The sequence below is a fragment of the Phocoena phocoena genome, chromosome 2 (assembly GCF_963924675.1).
Source record: "Phocoena phocoena chromosome 2, mPhoPho1.1, whole genome shotgun sequence".
NCBI classification, from domain to species: Eukaryota; Metazoa; Chordata; class Mammalia; order Artiodactyla; family Phocoenidae; genus Phocoena; species Phocoena phocoena.
Window position 1 is genome coordinate 36,203,564 of NC_089220.1, and position 16,370 is coordinate 36,219,933.

Here is a 16,370-nt window from a genome sequence, read left to right on the forward strand (position 1 = left end):
AAGTCTTTGCTGTATAATTAGAATCACTTTGGGGATGTTTAAAAAAAAAAAAAAAAAACCCAGCCCAGGCCACACCTAATACCAATTAAATCAGAGTCGCTGAGGGTGGGCCCAAGCGGCAATAGTTTTAAAAATTCCCCATGTGACTCCAATGTACAGCCAAGTATCAGTGCTTCTCAAACTCGAGTGGGCCGTGGAAGTCACCTGAGGATCTTGTCAAACTGCAGATCTAATTCCGTAGAACTAAAGCGACCCGAGATTCTGCATGTCTAGCAAGCTCCCAGGTGATGGCAATGCTGCTGGTCTGAGGACCACATTTTGGGTAGCAATGGGATACAGCTGCACTGTCCAATAGGTAGCCACCAGCCACATGAGGCTTTTTTAAATTTCAATTTAAATTAATTAAATTTAAAATTAAGCTCCTCAGTCACACAAGCCACATTGCAACTGCTCAACAGCTACATGTGGCTAGTGGCTGCAACATAGAATATTTCCATGACCTTGTTAAGTTCTATTGGACACCACTGCTTTATCATCCAGCTATTAAAAAGTATGTAAAACTGTAAGAGGATTAAGTTCAAAGCAAGATTATCGATGATTTACTTGGACTTTTAGGGGATGGTTGAGGACTGCCTTAAAGTGGTTGATTCTGGACATCACTGTCACCCGTGTGGATGGAGGACTCAAAAGCATGCATAGTATATAAGCAAATAATACAAAACGAGCAGGGAAACCCTCCAAGGAGTGAAAGTCCAGAATAATATAAACCAAATCAGAAGCCAATAAGAATAAAACAAGTGAAACAGGTGTAAGTAGCAAGTAATATACTTAGAGATGGCAGGAGTAGGGGATAAAGAATATAAAGCATATAAGAAATAACTAGGAACACAGCAGAAAAAGGACCAGGGGTTAGGGTCCGTGACTTGTAAACAATACAGAAAATGCTTTTTCAAAGCATCATAAACACAAAACTATATCTGGCTCAAGCCTCCATTTTCCAACTCAAAGGAATTTCAGAATAGACTTGTAAAAATGGCTAAGTATAAAAGTGATTAAAAGGCTTACCATTAAAAAAAAAAAAAAAAAAAAAAAAAGGCTTACCATTAGAGAAAACCACAGTGTGGAAGCTGCTCAGCAAAATACCTCAAGAATACAAAGGGTAATTATGCAAACTTTCTAGTAAAGAAACAAAAATTGGGGCTTCCCTGGTGGCGCAGTGGTTGAGAGTCTGCCTGCCGATGCAGGGGACACGGGTTCGTGCCCCGGTCCGGGAAGATCCCACATGCCGCGGAGTGGCTGGGCCCGTGAGCCATGGCCGCTGAGCCTGCGCGTCCGGAGCCTGTGCTCCGCAACGGGAGAGGCCACAGCAGTGAGAGGTCCGCGTACCGCAAAAAAAGAAACAAAAATTGAAGCTAATCCGCAGCAAGAAGAATTTAGGTTAGATTTAAGAAAAACTTCAGCACCAGACAGGTTACCACTGATAGACTTAAGGCCTAGAATAAGTTAGAAAGATGATAGCTTTGGAAATAGGCACAGTCATCCTTGAACAGATAACTTAGGAGCAGATGCAAAGACAGGATGGATGACTTGACATCAGGCTAAGACATCTATGCTAAGTCTTCCGATTTTCATACTGTAAGACAGCTTCAGCTGATAGAAGGGAGAGGAAAACTTCCCTGGCAGAAGAGAGCACTGAACAGGGGAAAGACAGGCAGGCTCTCCTGTTGATTCCAGGAGGCCAGTGTCTCCCTGGGGAGGACGACAGGTTCTCTGATTTCATCAAGAGGCGATGCCTGGTGTGCTGCTGTTGTGGAAGTGTGGTCAAGTCTAAAGTTGGTTATTTTAGAGCAGGGGTTCTCCACCGTGGCACTACTGACATTCTGGACTGGATAATTCTTGGTTGTGGGGACTGTCCTGTGGAGGATGTTTAGCAGCTTCCCCAATCTCCACCTACTAGCAGCACCTGGCCAAAAAATACCCAGAAGACAAATGACCATGTAAAGTATCTTCATTGAAAGATAAGGAAACAAATTAAATTTAAAAGGAAAAATATTTCAGGAGCTATCCAGGGGACAAGCAACTAATAACCTTTCAAAAGGGAAATAATAAAACACTGACACATGAAAATTTAAATTTAATCTTTAGAAAAACTTTACAAGTGGAAAAGTCCTAAAACAATTTTTAAGTTAAAGATACTTTTCAGATCTTACAAAAGCTAAAAGACCTAACAGTACAGTAGTTTCCCTGTGGTTTTCATTTTACTCTGTGTGTTTCATTAACGTAGCATTCAATAACAACGCATGGGATTCTCATTAAAAGATGCTTCCTTTAGTTCCAAAATCATTAACAAAGCAAACGCACTTAGCATGGTTCCAAAATATTAATTTATTTTAGGTAAACACATGCATAAATTTGTGGATACAATCTCTTAAGAGAGTCACACTGAATTCCTACCTAAGAATATATTATTCTTGAAAGGTCCGATACCAGCAGTAAAAGCCTGGCCTCGCTGGCTTTGGTCAGCAGTCACAGTAGCTGACAAAAGTGGTTTTGTCCACTAGAGGGAACTCAGCTTGTCATATTGTTCCCAGAACAAACAGAAGTACAACAGTGAACAAAACAGGAAAGAGAGAGAAACTTGCGTGTGTGTGTGTGTGAGTGTGTGTGTGTGTGTGTGTGTGTGAGTGTGTGTGTGAGTGTGTGTGTGAGTGAGTGTGTGTGAGTGTGAGTGTGTGTGTGTGAGTGTGAGTGTGTGTGTGAGTGTGTGAGTGTGTGAGTGTGAGTGTGAGTGTGAGTGTGAGTGTGCTGCACACTAGGCTGAGGAGGGGGAAGAGAGGACAGCAGAAAAATAACTAAACTCTAGAGCTAAACTCAACCTCTAGGTCACCTTAATATTTGTATAAAGAAGAGGGAAACAAAAAAAACCTAATCACATTTTCAAAGCATTTCTTTTCCCTGTGCAAAATAAATAAAAAGGCAACATCCAAAATCAGGTAGTCTTTTTAAAAACAAATCTCCATATTTTTATAGAAGCATTAAGATTTCTCTTTCTTACTAAAAATAGATTATTCCCTTATAAGCCAGAGCTACTAGGCTCTGTTCATTACAAATATTATCTGCACCTAGAATTAACTGCCTGCTAGGCACAGAACAAAGTACATTATTGGGAAGTCAAAGTAATTCTTTAAAAGTCTATTAAACCAATGCTCAGAAGAACCATAGGTAAAGCTTTTAAGTTGGCTGTGAAACAGAAAATTTTGGTCATTAACTATCAAGTGGTTCTTGCAATGAGGACAAATCACCATTTTTTTTTTAACATCTTCATTGAAGTATAATTGCTTTACAACGGTGTGTTACTTTCTGCTTTATAACAAAGTGAATCAATTATACATATACATATGTTCCCATATCTCTTCCCTCTTGTGTATCTCTCCATCCCACCCTCCCTATCCCACCCCTCCAGGCGGTCACAAAGCACCAAGCTGATCTCCCTGTGCTATGTGGCTGCTTCCCACTAGCTATCTACCTTACGTTTGGTAGTGTATATATGTCCATGCCACTCTCTCGCTTTGTCACAGCTTACCCTTCCCCCTCCCCATATCCTCAAGTCCATTCTCTAGTAGGTCTGTGTCTTTATTCCTGTCTTACCCCTAGGTTCTTCATGACATTGTTTTTTCTTAAATTCCATATATATGTGTTAGCATGCGGTATTTGTCTTTCTCTTTCTGACTTACTTCACTCTGTATGACAGACTTTAAGTCCATCCACCTCATTAAAAATAGCTCAATTTCGTTTCTTTTTATGGCTGAGTAATATTCCATTGTATATATGTGCCACATCTTCTTTATCCATTCATCCGATGATGGACACTTAGGTTGTTTCCATCTCTGGGCTATTGTAAATAGAGCTGCAATGAACATTGTGGTACATGACTCTTTTTGAATTATGGTTTTCTCAGAGTATATGCCCAGTAGTGGGACTGCTGGGTCATATGGTAGTTCTATTTGTAGTATTTTAAGGAACCTCCATACTGTTCTCTATAGTGGCTGTACCAATTCACATTCCCACCAGCAGTGCAAGAGTGTTCCCTTTTCTCCACACTCTCTCCAGCATTTATTGTTTCTAGATTTTTGGATGATGGCCATTCTGACTGGTGTGAGATGATACCTCCTTGTACTTTTGATTTGCATTTCTCTAATGATTAATGATGTTGAGCATTCTTTCATGTGTTTGTTGGCAGTCTGTATATCTTCTTTGGAGAAATGTCTATTTAGGTCTTCTGCTCATTTTTGGATTGGGTTGTTTGTTTTTTTGTTATTGAGCTGCATGAGCTGCTTATAAATTTTGGAGATTAATCCTTTGTCAGTTGTTTCATTTGCAAATATTTTCTCCCATTCTGAGGGTTGTCTTTTGGTCTTGTTTACGGTTTCATTTACTGTGCAAAAGCTTTTAAGTTTCATTACGTCCCTTTTGTTTTTATTTCCATTTCTCTAGGAAGTGGGTCAAAAAGGAACTTCCTGTGATTTATGTAATAGTGTTCTGCCTATGTTTTCCTCTAACAGTTTGATAGTTTCTGGCCTTACATTTAGGTCTTTAATCCATTTTGAGCTTATTTTTGCGTATGGTGCTAGGGAGTGATCTAATCTCATACTTTTACATGTACCTGTTCAGTTTCCCCAGCACCACTTATTGAAGAGGCTGTCCTTTCTCCACTGTACATTCCTGCCTCCTTTATCAAAGATAAGGTGACCATATGTGCGTGGGTTTATCTCTGGGCTTTCTATCCTGTTCTATTGATCTATCTTTCTGGTTTTGTGCCAGTACCATACTGTCCTGATTACTGTAGCTTTGTAGTATGGTCGGAAGTCAGGGAGCCTGATTCCTCAAGCTCCATTTTTCACTCTCAAGATTGCTTTGGCTATCTGGGGTCTTTTGTGTTTCCATACAAATTGTGGAATTTTTTGTTCTAGTTCTGTGAAAAATGCCAGTGGTAGTTTGATAGGGATTGCATTGAATCTATAGATTGCTTTGGGTAGTAGAGCCGTTTTCACAATTTTGATTCTTCCAATCCAAGAACATGGTATATCTCTCCGTCTATTTGTATCATCTTTAATTTCTTTTATCAGTGTCTTATAATTTTCTGCATACAGGTCTTTTGTCTCCTTAGGTAGGTTTATTCCTAGATATTTCATTCTTTTGTTGCAATGGTAAATGGGAGTGTTTTCTTGATTTCACTTTCATTTTTCATCATTAGTGTATAGGAACGCAAGAGATTTCTGTGCATTAATTTTGTAATCTGCTACTTTAACAAATTCATTGATTAGCTCTAGTAGTTTTCTGGTAGCATCTATAGGATTCTCTATGTGTAGTATCATGTTATCTGCAAAGAGTGACAGCTTTACTTCTTCTTTTCCGATTTGGATTCCTTTTATTTCCTTTTCTTCTCTGATTGCTGTGGCTATAACCTTGGGCAACCTTGTCTTGTTCCTGATCTTAGTGGAAATGCTTTCACTTTTTCACCATTGAGGACGATGTTGGCTGTGGGTTTGTCATATATGGCCTTTATTATGTTGAGGAAAGTTCCCTCTATGCCTACTTTCTGCAGGGTTTTTATCATAAATGGGTGTTGAATTTTGTCGAAAGCTTTCTCTGCATCTATTGAGATGATCATATGGTTTTTCTCCTTCAATTTGTTAATATGGTGTATCATGTTGATTGATATTGAAGAATCCTTGCATTCCTGGAATAAACCCCACTTGATCATGATGTATGATCCTTTTAATGTGCTGCTGGATTCTGTTTGCTAGTATTTTGTTGAGGATTTTTGCATCTATGTTCATCAGTGATATTGGCCTGTAGTTTTCTTTCTTTGTGACATCCTTGTCTGGTTTTGGTATCAGGGTGATGGTGGCCTCATACAATGAGTTTGGGAGTGTTCCTACCTCTACTATATTTTGGAAGAGTTTGAGAAGGATAGGTGTTAGCTCTTCTCTAAATGTTTGATAGAATTTGCCTGTGAAGCCATCTGGTCCTGGGCTTTTGTTTTTCGGAAGATTTTTAATCACAGTTTCAATTTCAGTGCTTGTGATTAGTCTGTTCATATTTTCTATTTCTTCTTGATTCAGGCTTGGCAGGTTGTGCATTTCTAAGAATTTGTCCATTTCTTCCAGGTTGTCCATTTTATTGGCATAGAGTTGCTTGTAGTAATCTCTCATGATCTTCTGTATTTCTGCAGTGTCAGTTATTACTTCTCCTTTTTCATTTCTAATTCTATTGATTTGAGTCTTCTCCCTTTTTTTCTTGATGAGTCTGGCTAATGGTTTATCAATTTTGTTTATCTTCTCAAAGAACCAGCTTTTAGTTTTATTGATCTTTGCTATCTTTTCCTTCATTTCTTTTTCATTTATTTCTGATCTGATTTTTATGATTTCTTTCCTTCTGCTAACTTTGGGGTTTTTTTTTTTCTTTTTTCTCTAATTGCTTTAGGTGCAAGGTTAGGTTGTTTATTCGAGATGTTTCCTGTTTCTTAAGGTAGGATTGAATTGCTATAAACTTCCCTCTTAGAACTGCTTTTGCTGCATCCCATAAGTTTTGGGTTGTCGTGTCTCCATTGTCATTTGTTTCTAGGTATTTTTTTATTTCCTCTTTGATTTCTTCAGTGATCACTTCGTTATTAAGTAGTGTATTGTTTAGCCTCCATGTGTTTGTATTTTTTACAGATCTTTTCCTGTAATTGATATCTAGTCTCATAGCGTTGCGGTCGGAAAAGATATTTGATACAATTTGAATTTTCTTATATTTACCAAGGCTTGATTTGTGACCCAAGATATGATCTATCCTGGAGAATGTTCCATGAGCACTTGAGAAGAAAGTGTATTCTGTTGTTTTTGGATGGAATGTCCTATAAATATCAATTAAGTCCATCTTGTTTAATGTATCATTTAAAGCTTGTGTTTCCTTATTTATTTTCATTTTGGATGATCTGCCCATTGGTGAAAGTGGGGTGTTAAAGTCCCCTACTATGAATGTGTTACTGTCAATTTCCCCTTTTATGGCTGTTAGTATTTGCCTTATGTATCGACGTGCTCCTATGTTGGGTGCATAAATATTTACAATTGTTATATCTTCTTTTTGGATTGATCCCTTGATCATTATGTAGTGTCCTTCTTTGACTCTTCTAATAGTCTTTATTTTAAAGTCTATTTTGTCTGATATGAGAATTGCTACTCCAGTTTTGTTCTGGTTTCCATTTGCATGGAATATCTTTTTCTATCCCCTTACTTTCAGTCTGTATGTGTCTCTAGGTCTGAAGTGGGTCTCTTGTAGACAGCATATATATGGGTCTTGTTTTTGTATCCATTCAGCCAATCTGTGTCTTTTGGTGGGAGCATTTAGTCCATTTACATTTAAGGTAATTATCGATATGTATGTTCCTATTCACATTTTCTTAGTTGTTTTGGGTTTGTTATTGTAGGTCTTTTCCTTCTCTTGTGTTTCTTGCCTAGAGAAGTTCCTTTAGCATTTGTTGTAAAGCTGGTTTGGTGGTGCTGAACTCTCTCAGCTTTTGCTTGTCTGTAAAGGTTTTAATTTCTCCATCAAATCTGAATGAGATCCTTGCTGGGTAGAGTAATATTGGTTGCAGGTTTTTCTCCTTCATCACTTTAAATATGTCCTGCCAGTCCCTTGTGGCTTGCAGAGTTTCTGCTGAAAGATCAGCTGTTAACCTTATGGGGATTCCCTTGTGTGTTATTTGTTGTTTTTCCCTTGCTTCTTTTTTTTTCCTTGCTTCTTTTAATATGTTTTCTTTGTATTTAATTTTTGACAGTTTGATTAATATGTGTCTTGGCATATATCTCCTTGGACTTATCCTGTATGGGACTCTCTATGTTTTCTGGACTTGATTAACTATTTCCTTTTCCATATTAGGGAAGTTTTCAACTATAATCTCTTCAAATATTTTCTCAGTCCCTTTCTTTTTCTCTTCTTCTTCTGGAACCCCTATAATTCGAATGTTGGTGTGTTTAATGTCCCAGAGTTCTCTGAGACTGTCCTTGGTTCTTTTCATTCTTTTTTCTTTATTCTGCTCTGCAGTAGTTATTTCCACTATTTTATCTTCCAGGTCACTTATCCATTCTTCTGCCTCAGTTATTCTGCTATTGATCCCATCTAGAGTATTTTTAATTTCATTTATTGTGTTGCTCATCATTGTTTCATCTTTAGTTCTTCTAGGTCCTTGTTAAATGTTTCTTAGTATTCTTACAAAATACTAGACAAATAGTATTTTGTCTATACTATTTCCAAGATTTTGGATCATCTTTACTATCATTATTCTGAATTCTTTTTCAGGTAGACTGCCTTTTTCCTCTTCATTTGTTAGGTCTGGTGGGTTTTATCTTGCTCCTTCATCTGCTGTATGTTTTTCTGTCTTCTCATTTTGCTTATCTTACTGTGTTTGGGATCTCCTTTTTGCTGGCTGCAGGTTCGTAGTTCCCATTGTTTCTGGTGTCTGTCCCCAATGGCTAAGGTTGGTTCAGTGGGTTGTGTAGGCTTCCTGGTGGAGGGGACTAGTGCCTGTGTTCTGGTGGATGAGGCTGGATCTTGTCTTTCTGGTGGGCTGGTCCACGTCTGGTGGTGTGTTTTGGGGTGTCTGTGGACTTATTATGATTTTAGGCAGCCTCTCTGCTAATGGGTGGGGTTGTGTTCCTGTCTTGCTAGTTGTTTGGCATAGGCTGTCCAGCACTGTAGCTTGCTGGTCGTTGAGTGAAGCTGGGTGTTGGAGTTGAGATGGAGATCTCTGGGAGATTTTTGCCATTTGATATTACGTGGAGCTGGGAGGTCTCTTGTGGACCAGTGTCCTGAAGTTGGCTCTCCCACCTCAGAGGCATAGCACTGACTCCTGGCTGCAGCACCAAGAGCCTTTCATCCACACGGCTCAGAATAAAAGGGAGAAAAGGTAGAAAGAAAGAAAGAAAGAAAGGAAGGAAGGAAGGAAGAAAGGAGGGAGGGAGGGAGGGAGGAAGGAAGGAGAGAAGGAAGAAAAGAAAGAAAGAAGATAAAATATAATAAAATAAAGTAAGATTAAATAAAATAAAGTTATTAAAATAAAAAATATTAAGAAAAAAAATTTTTTTAAAGAAAAAAAAAAACGGATGGATAGAACCCTAGGACAAATGGTGGAAGCAAAGCTATACAGACAAAATCTCACACAGAAGCATACACATAAACACTCACAAAAAGAAAAGGGGAAAAAATAATAAATCTTTTTCTCAAAGTCCACCTCCTCAATTTGGGATGATTAGTTGTCTATTCAGGTATTCCACAGATGCAGGGAACATCAAGTTGATTGTGGAGCTTTAATCCGCTGCTTCTGAGGCTGCTGGGAGGGATTTCCCTTTCTCTTCTTTGTTCTCACAGCTCCCGGGGCTCAGCTTTGGAATGGGCCCCGCCTCTGCATGTAGGTCGCCGTAGGGTGTCTGTTCTTCGCTCAGACAGGACGGGGTTAAAGGAGCCGTTGATTCGGGGGCTCTGGCTCACTCAGGCCGGGGGGAGAGAGGGGGACGGAGTGCGGGGCGGGCCTGCGGCGGCAGAGGCCGGCGTGACATTGCACCAGCCTGAGGCGCGCCGTGCGTTCTTCCGGGGGAGTTGTCCCTGGATCCCGGGACCCTGGCAGTGGCGGGCTGCACAGGCTCCCCGGAAGGGGGGTGTGGATAGTGACCTGTGCTCGCACACAGGCTTCTTGGTGGTGGCAGCAGCAGCCTTAGCGTCTCATGCCTGTCCCTGGGGTCCACGCTTTTACCCGCGGCTTGCGCCCATCTCTGGAGCTCCTTCAAGCAGTGCTGTTAATCCCCCCTCGTCGCGTACCAGGAAACAAAGAGGGAAAAAAAGTCTCTTGCCTCTTCGGCAGGTCCAGACTTTTCCCCAGACTCCCTCCCGGCTAGCCGTGGCGCACTAACACCCTGCAGGCTGTGTTCAAACAAGCCTCTCGGGCTGGTGAGTGCCGGTCGGCACCAATCCTCTGTGCGGGAATCTCTCCACTTTGCCCTCCGCACCCCTGTTGCTGTGCTCTTCTCCGTGGCTCCGAAGCTTTCCCCCTCTGCCACCCGCAGTCTCCGCCCGTGAAGGGGCTTCCTAGTGTGTGGAAACCTTTCCTCCTTCACAGCTCCCTCCCACTGGGGCAGGTCCCATCCCTATCCTTTTGTCTCTGTTTATTCTTTTTTCTTTTGCCCTACCCAGGTACGTGGGGACTTTCTTGCCTTTTGGGAGGTCTGAGGTCTTCTGCCAGCGTTCAGTAGGTGTTCTGTAGGAGTTGTTCCACGTGTAGATGTATTTCTGGTGTATCTGTGGGGAGGAAGGTGATCTCCGCGTCTTACTCTTCCACCATCTTCCTCTCCTCTCCTCCAAATCAGCTTTTTAGTTTTAAAACATTCTTTTAATTACAAAACAATAGTTTCATTGTAGAAATTTTAGAAAATGCAAATCAGCTTAAAAAAGAAAAGAAAAAAAATCACCTTCAACCCCACCATCTGCACAAATAACTACTACCATATGTGTATATATCCTTGTTTTTTTCTATGCATAGAACCACCTTTATTTTTAATCTATAAAAAATGAATCTTTATCTTTTCTCATTTAAATATCTTTCTATATAAATACATACATTTTTATATACAAATATACACATTTATATATATATAAATTTTTAATTGAGGTATAATTGACATGTAACATTATATTAGGTTCAGATGATTTGACATTATGATTTGATATCTGTATATACTGGGAAATGATCACCACAATAAGTCTATTTAACACCTGTTAACTTTTAAATTTTTACGTGGCTGCATAGTATTTCATTGTATGTATCATGACATAGATACTTTACCTAAACTTTACACTTATAGCACCCCTGACTGTTGACATTTAGGTTGCCTCTGATCGTTCAGTGTGAAAAGCCCTCTAAGGGGGTCCTCTCTTCCTATCTGATGTTGCCACAAAAGCTGCTCTGACACTTATTCCCTCAGAAAAGCCTTACATATAAAATACCAAGTATACAACCTGGACAAAACTCAAAATCGATGCTGACCCGAGTTTTTCCACGTCAGGAAGCCCCTTATCACCATCTTCCCACTTCAGACCAGTTTACGTCCACCTCTAGGGGGCATCCTTCCTGCTCCAAACCACTGCTCCTTTAGGGGGTATCTGCACTTCACTCACAAAATCCTCCCATGTCTTTTGTCTTCTGTCACATACGACTTTCCCATTCCCATTCCCCCAGCGTGCATCCTGATTGTGTATGTGGAGGATGGGGGGAACTTCCCAAACAATCCACAACCCCCAACTGGTATTTCAAAAACACACAGGCCTTTATTTTGACAATTAAATTCCTGTTACTGCAGAAACTGTGTCCAACTCTACATCCAGAGCTAGAAGCAACTAGGCTTGCAGCAGCTCTGTGATGTGGAAGACAATGCATATTTTTCCTCTCCCTCTGAAAGCATCATACACATCACAAGGGTTAATGGCCTAATTCTTTATTATCTTCCCTATCCACATTCATCACAAGACACCCTGCCCAGGAAGGCAAGAATGAGAGGTTATTGTTAAGACGGAATGAATGAGACAATGTGTGGCTCTGTTCTTCTGACCTGACAGTGTGACCCAGGCAGGGGGACTGCGGCCAGGGAGGGGTATGTGCTGGCCTCCACGCATCCCGGCACAGCTGCCCCTGTGTGCTGCGGGCAAACGAACCTGGCTCAGGGGCCTCCCTCTGACTCTCTCCCTCCGGAGCAGCAGCAGGAGAGATGAGGTCGAGGTGCTGCTGAGGGGATGCGATCTCTCTCAGTGAGAACTGGAGCATTAGATCCAATTCCTGGCGGCTCTCTGCTACCTCAGGTACCCCTCAGACTAGAGGGACGATCGGTTTCTTCTTTAAAATACAAACTATGATGAGCGTCTAAGGATGAGAAGCCACACTGAGGACACCATGTGCACCAGCACTTTGGGAAGGATCCTAGTTGCTTAGATCTTTAACCATAAATCAGAAGCTTAGGAAAACGATGTCATGACCTTTGTACGCCAAGACGGTAACACATCCACTGCCATCAAGAGCCATATTGTCCCTCCCAGGCATTGGTGAGGAGGGACTTCTATGGAGGTGTTTACGGAAAGCAGAGGCATTTTTGTCCATTGGGTTGCCACGTGTTTCCCCACAGAAGCTATTCAGTTGCATACTGTACTTTCTGGCAAAATCATATTTCTCCAGAGTTGATGATGAAGACTTTTCTCAAAGACCAGAGCAAGAGCCAAAAGAAAAGGCCACAGAAGAAACAGAATCCTTATCTTGGGAGTTCAAAGTCTTATTCTACCCATGAGCATACAATGGGCTTCTGAAGTGGAAGAGTTTCAGGAAGTTACTGGAGGTCAAGGGAAGGGCAACGGTTTCTTTGTAGTGCTCTGTGTTTTTCATTCAAAATAAATAAAACAGACACAAAACAAAAAGAACCCCAAAGTCAAAATACAATTTCAGAGAACACCCCAGGTTCCCCAAAGCCAGACTCACTCTGTCGCCACCATCTGGGGAATGGGCTCATCTAGGAGTTCCAAGCTGTGCAGGATCCAGTAGCAGAGCCATGGGCGGCTGGCATCCAGGCACTGCAAAAGGAACAGGGCAGAAAACACACCCCTTATTCAGAATCATTCCAAGACCCTGCTGAAAAGGCAGCAGGGTCTCCAACTGTTCAGTGTGAAAAGGGAGACATCTGCCTCCCTCCTGGCAGCCTGGCAAGGAGGAGGAGGACAACCTCTGAACAGTGAATGAAGGACACTTTGCCTGGTGGCTTTAGCCAGGAGCTGAAATGACCATATGTGAGAAAAGGACAATGGGACAAAGGTGTTTAACTTGAACCCAATGGGTCCTTCCCTGACAGACATCCAAAGAAGCCGAGCAGAGGACTTCTCACATGCCAGAAAGTTAAGTGCTACTATTTTCTCAGTGCAGACCCAAGAAGATACACAACCTCAGGATGGGATTACCTGGAGTAACTCATCCAGTAAGTATCTCCTCATGCCAAGCTCTGGGGGCACAGTAATGAGTAAAATTCAGTTCCTACTCTTAAGATACTTTGTTTAGGATGTGTGTGGTTTTCTGTAGAGGAAGAGGGCAATTAGAAAGACATGTAAGTACAAGTGTCTTTCTGAAACAAGGCAGAACAAAACTAATGCATACATATACCCGGATAAACGCTATAATGGGCACATGGAAGAAACTGACTACCTCTGCCTGGGGAGCTGGGAAAGGTTTCCAAAGGTGACATGTGAGCAGGTCTTGATCCTAACTCAAGCCATAAATATTCAAGCATTCAAGGCTAGGCGGGCAGGCAGTATTACTGCCCCAGTTTTACAAATCCAAAGTGTATATATGAGATCCAGAGAGATGAACTTTTTCCAGATTACAGAGAGTAAACGTCAGAGATAAGATAAGACTGCCGGTTTCTAGACTCTCAGTCCAGTGCTCTTTCCATTGTCCCAAACTGCCCTCTTCATAAATGTGCACATAAATGTGCTAGCTCCCCACCTGGGGCAGCTGGTGTGGTGACAGAAGACACTGCTATGGGTTTCAGTGCCAGCTGCTCCTCTCACTAGCTATGTGCCTTTGAGCAAATACTTAATCTTGCTATGCCTATTTCCTTATCTATGAAGAAATAAAGACTTACCTACCCCCTGGAGTAGCTGTGAGGATTAAATGAGACAATGAACAGCAAGCTTTTAGCAGACCCTTCAGTGAATTGTTAGCTGTCACAGTATTAATTGTATCAGGGTTGCCTGGACCCTAATCACTGAGGATTGAATACTGAAAGTCCACAGGCCAAACGTAACCCCGGGATGCATCCTGCTTGTTCCCTGTAGTGTTTTGTTTGTTTAATTAGAATTGGTTGTAACATTTACATGTTGAGAGATCCACAGAGAAATCTGAATTTCTGGCTTCATTTGAAAAAACAAGAAGAGATCTGGCAACCCTGGGTCTGCACTGCTGTTTGGCAGCAACTGGCAGGAACAGAGTAAAAGCATGGGTCCTCTGCTTTGCCTCAGTTCCACCCCACGCACCATCCCCCAACCAAGCCCACATCTCTCGTTTATGCTACCCGCTTGGGTCTATTCGTCCAAATTCCTGCTGTAAATAATCAAATGTAGAACCCCCAAATAAAAGCAAATTCAAAGCAGAGCTGCTCTATGTAAAGTGGGGCAGGGAAACTGGTGGCCTCTGGTTCACATTCACCCTCTGGCTGCTACTCACCCCTATTCCCAACACCCCTCCCCTCCACCTCCGCTGGCCTCCCCTGAGCCCCTCTCTGGACCCCTAGGGCTCTAAGGAATATTGATTTAAGGTCCACTCCACGTTTGGGCATTTTTACAGTGTTAAACCGCAGGGACTTATATACTGGTCCTTTGGCCAGTAGAGAAATTAGATCAGCTTACAGGGCCAAGGGGTGGGGATGAACAGGTATCTAGACCACCTTTTAGCGGTCAAGGGGTGTCTAGAAGAACACCATGTGAACCCCCCTCAGCCACGATAGGGGTGAAAGCCCCACCCCATCTGGGGCCTCCACCAGCTCTAAGGGAGGACGAGACTAGAGATCGGGTTCTGTCCTTTCGGAAGTAGGAGTCCCGGCTCTGTGGGGCAGAGCTGCTGCGGACCCGGTTCTCACCAGAGCCACACGGGACGGTGAGTGAATCTACGACAGGGCAAGCCCGTAGTGTCTTTTACATCCAAACAGTAAAAAAGGAGAAAGATCTGACTGATAATTTGATAGAGAAAGCTCCTGGGCAAGGTGTTTACCTCGTAGGCATCTGTCAGCTGTCGGAGGCCTCTCTTCAGATAATGGAAGTGCTTCTCCCTCTGCAAAATAAGCCTGGAAAGATAAAGAGCTTTGTAAACCTACTCTAACAGCCTCGGCTTCCCCCACTACAGAACACACGCACACACTCACTCACACCTTCTGGTCATCCCCCCACAGTCAATGAGCAGAAAACAGCAACTTCTTTAGCTCCCCGGGGCGGCTAAACCAGAGAAAAGAGCCCAGCCTCTGAACGTCCCTAACGTGCCTGGGGCAGGGCTTCCCTGGTGGCGCAGTGGTAAAGAATCCGCCTTCCAATACAGGGGACACGGGTTCGAGCCCTGGTCAGGAGCTAGGATCCCACATGCCACGGGGCAACTAAGCACGCGCGCCACAACTACCGAGCTCGCGCGCCTCAATGAGAGAGAGCCTGCGTGCTGCCAACTGTGGAGCCCACGCCCTCTGGACCCCAACACAGAGCCCGTGCGCTGCAACAAAAGATCCTGCATGCCTCAACGAAGATCCGGCATGCCGCAACAAACACACGGCGCAGCCAAAAATAAATAAATAAATAAATAAATAAAATGTTAAAAAAATTAAAAATCAGGGCTTCCCTGGTGGCGCAGTGGTTGAGAGTCCGCCTGCCGATGCAGGGGACACGGGTTCGTGCCCCGGTCCGGGAAGATCCCACATGCCACGGAGCGGCTGGGCCCGTGAGCCATGGCCGCTGAGCCTACGCATCTGGAGCCAGTGCTCCGCAATGGGAGAGGCCACAACAGTGAGAGGCCCGCGTACCGCAAAAAAAATAAATAAATAAAAAATTCGTGCAGACAAAAAATAAATAAAATGTTAAAAACAAACTCTCCTTCGTGGCCGGTAGCTTTGGGCTAGAAATGCCACTGTGAGCACACTTAGCCAGGCGGTAACAAACCACCCAGAAAGTTCCTCCAGGGTCTAGCTGAGAACAGATACCTTGCGGCTCCCCATCCTGTAAGCAATTTAAATCTGAGCCTCGCCACTTCCCTGATTTGGTTAGCCTCTGTCGTTCTGGTCATTTCTTCTGGGGTCACTTCTCTGAAGTCTGTGGTTTGAACTCTGCCTACCCGTCACTCATCTGTCTAGTATTCCCTCCCCGAAATTCCACCTCCCACGTGCTGACCCACAGCCCTGGCCTCAGGATCATGTCTGTATTCTGCAGCCAGTCGCTCTCCTTGGCCCTGATGTCAGCAACACTGGCTCTAAGATGTACTGTGCTGGCCATGGCCACCTGCACAGGCAGGCAGAGGACAGGGGCTGCACTTCTCGCTGGGTCTGACAGAAGGGGTCTCTGTGATTACGGAAGGAAAGAAAAAAGTAAAGAATTTAAGATATTCACTGTGCTTGCTGATTCCAGAAATAAAGTGAAAGAAGAGCCAGTCTCTTTCCTAGGTATTCAATTCAACAACTGTTTATTGAAATCCCACTGTACTGTGTCGAGAAGACGTAGTCTTTACTCCAAAAAGTCTAATTCAGTACTGGAAGTGAGATAAGGACATA

The 16,370-nt window shown here is 42.8% G+C and overlaps 1 protein-coding gene across 1 annotated transcript in view; it reads right to left on the reverse strand.

Moving 5' to 3' along the window:
• FNTB (farnesyltransferase, CAAX box, subunit beta) overlaps positions 1-16,370 on the reverse strand; it is an 83,902-nt gene that overhangs the window by 35,936 nt on the left and 31,596 nt on the right. Inside the window, exons 3-4 of the mRNA XM_065871234.1 lie at positions 14,837-14,909; positions 12,560-12,651 (exon numbers count right to left, since the gene is read on the reverse strand). Coding sequence (XP_065727306.1) covers positions 12,560-12,651; positions 14,837-14,909 — 165 coding nt within the window. The remainder of the gene's footprint in view (positions 1-12,559; positions 12,652-14,836; positions 14,910-16,370) is intronic.